At 52.5% G+C, this 701-nt stretch overlaps 1 protein-coding gene across 1 annotated transcript; it reads right to left on the reverse strand.

Moving 5' to 3' along the window:
- Nucleotides 1-107: 107 nt before the first annotated feature.
- On the reverse strand, nt 108-632 carry DQ04_24311000 (hypothetical protein; the record flags this gene model as incomplete). The annotated part of the gene is made up of 1 exon (XM_009318224.1): nt 108-632. One exon carries the CDS (start codon nt 630-632, stop codon nt 108-110), a length of 525 nt encoding a protein of 174 aa, XP_009316499.1.
- Between the last annotated feature and the right edge of the window lie 69 nt (nt 633-701).

A 701-nucleotide genomic window follows, 5' to 3' on the forward strand; every position in this document is an offset into this window, starting at 1 on the left:
AGAATCTTAACAATCAGGAGTGCAGTCCTCAGCACTCACCGCAATTACGGTGGGAGCATCACCGTCCCAGTAACACACAGACACATACACACACACACACAGAAGTCTTACCATACGGCCGCACAGGCCAGCAGCAGCAGCAGTGGCGCACGAACCCACGTGGGGATGTCACTGTTATCAATACCTGCGGCGACTCTCGCAGCACCCGTAGTGTTTGCGGTGATGCTCCTTCCGACAGGATCGGTAAATTTCGCGGCCTCAGCTTCTCGCGTAGGGGTAGATGGTTCGGCAAGACTGTCAGGATCAGAAGTGCCCTCCTTCGCCTTTTGGAAAGAATTAACGATGCCACTCTTCGAATTCACTGGGATTTCAGCGGCCTTCTCTGGCTGCGTAGATAACGATTTAATGACATCCTCAACAGGACCAATATGCTCACGAGCCTTTCTCAGTGCAGCGGCGAGTCTTTCGGCCTCGATTTTCTTTATGACCTCTGTCAACTTCTTCTCCATGTCCGGTAGCGCAACTTCCGAACCCTTCAGAAACTTTAAAGCCGCCTCCTTCGCCGTACCGATCGCGTCAAATGCACCAGCCAGCGTCTTGATGCCTTTATCATTCAGTTTCACAGTCTTCATAACGTTGAGCAGTTTGCGAGTGCGGTTCAGCAGAAGTGCAGCGGACACAGTGACGTCCACGCTGTCCTT

Source organism: Trypanosoma grayi (assembly GCF_000691245.1).
Source record: "Trypanosoma grayi strain ANR4 Tgr_2431_V1, whole genome shotgun sequence".
Taxonomy (NCBI): Eukaryota; Euglenozoa; class Kinetoplastea; order Trypanosomatida; family Trypanosomatidae; genus Trypanosoma; species Trypanosoma grayi.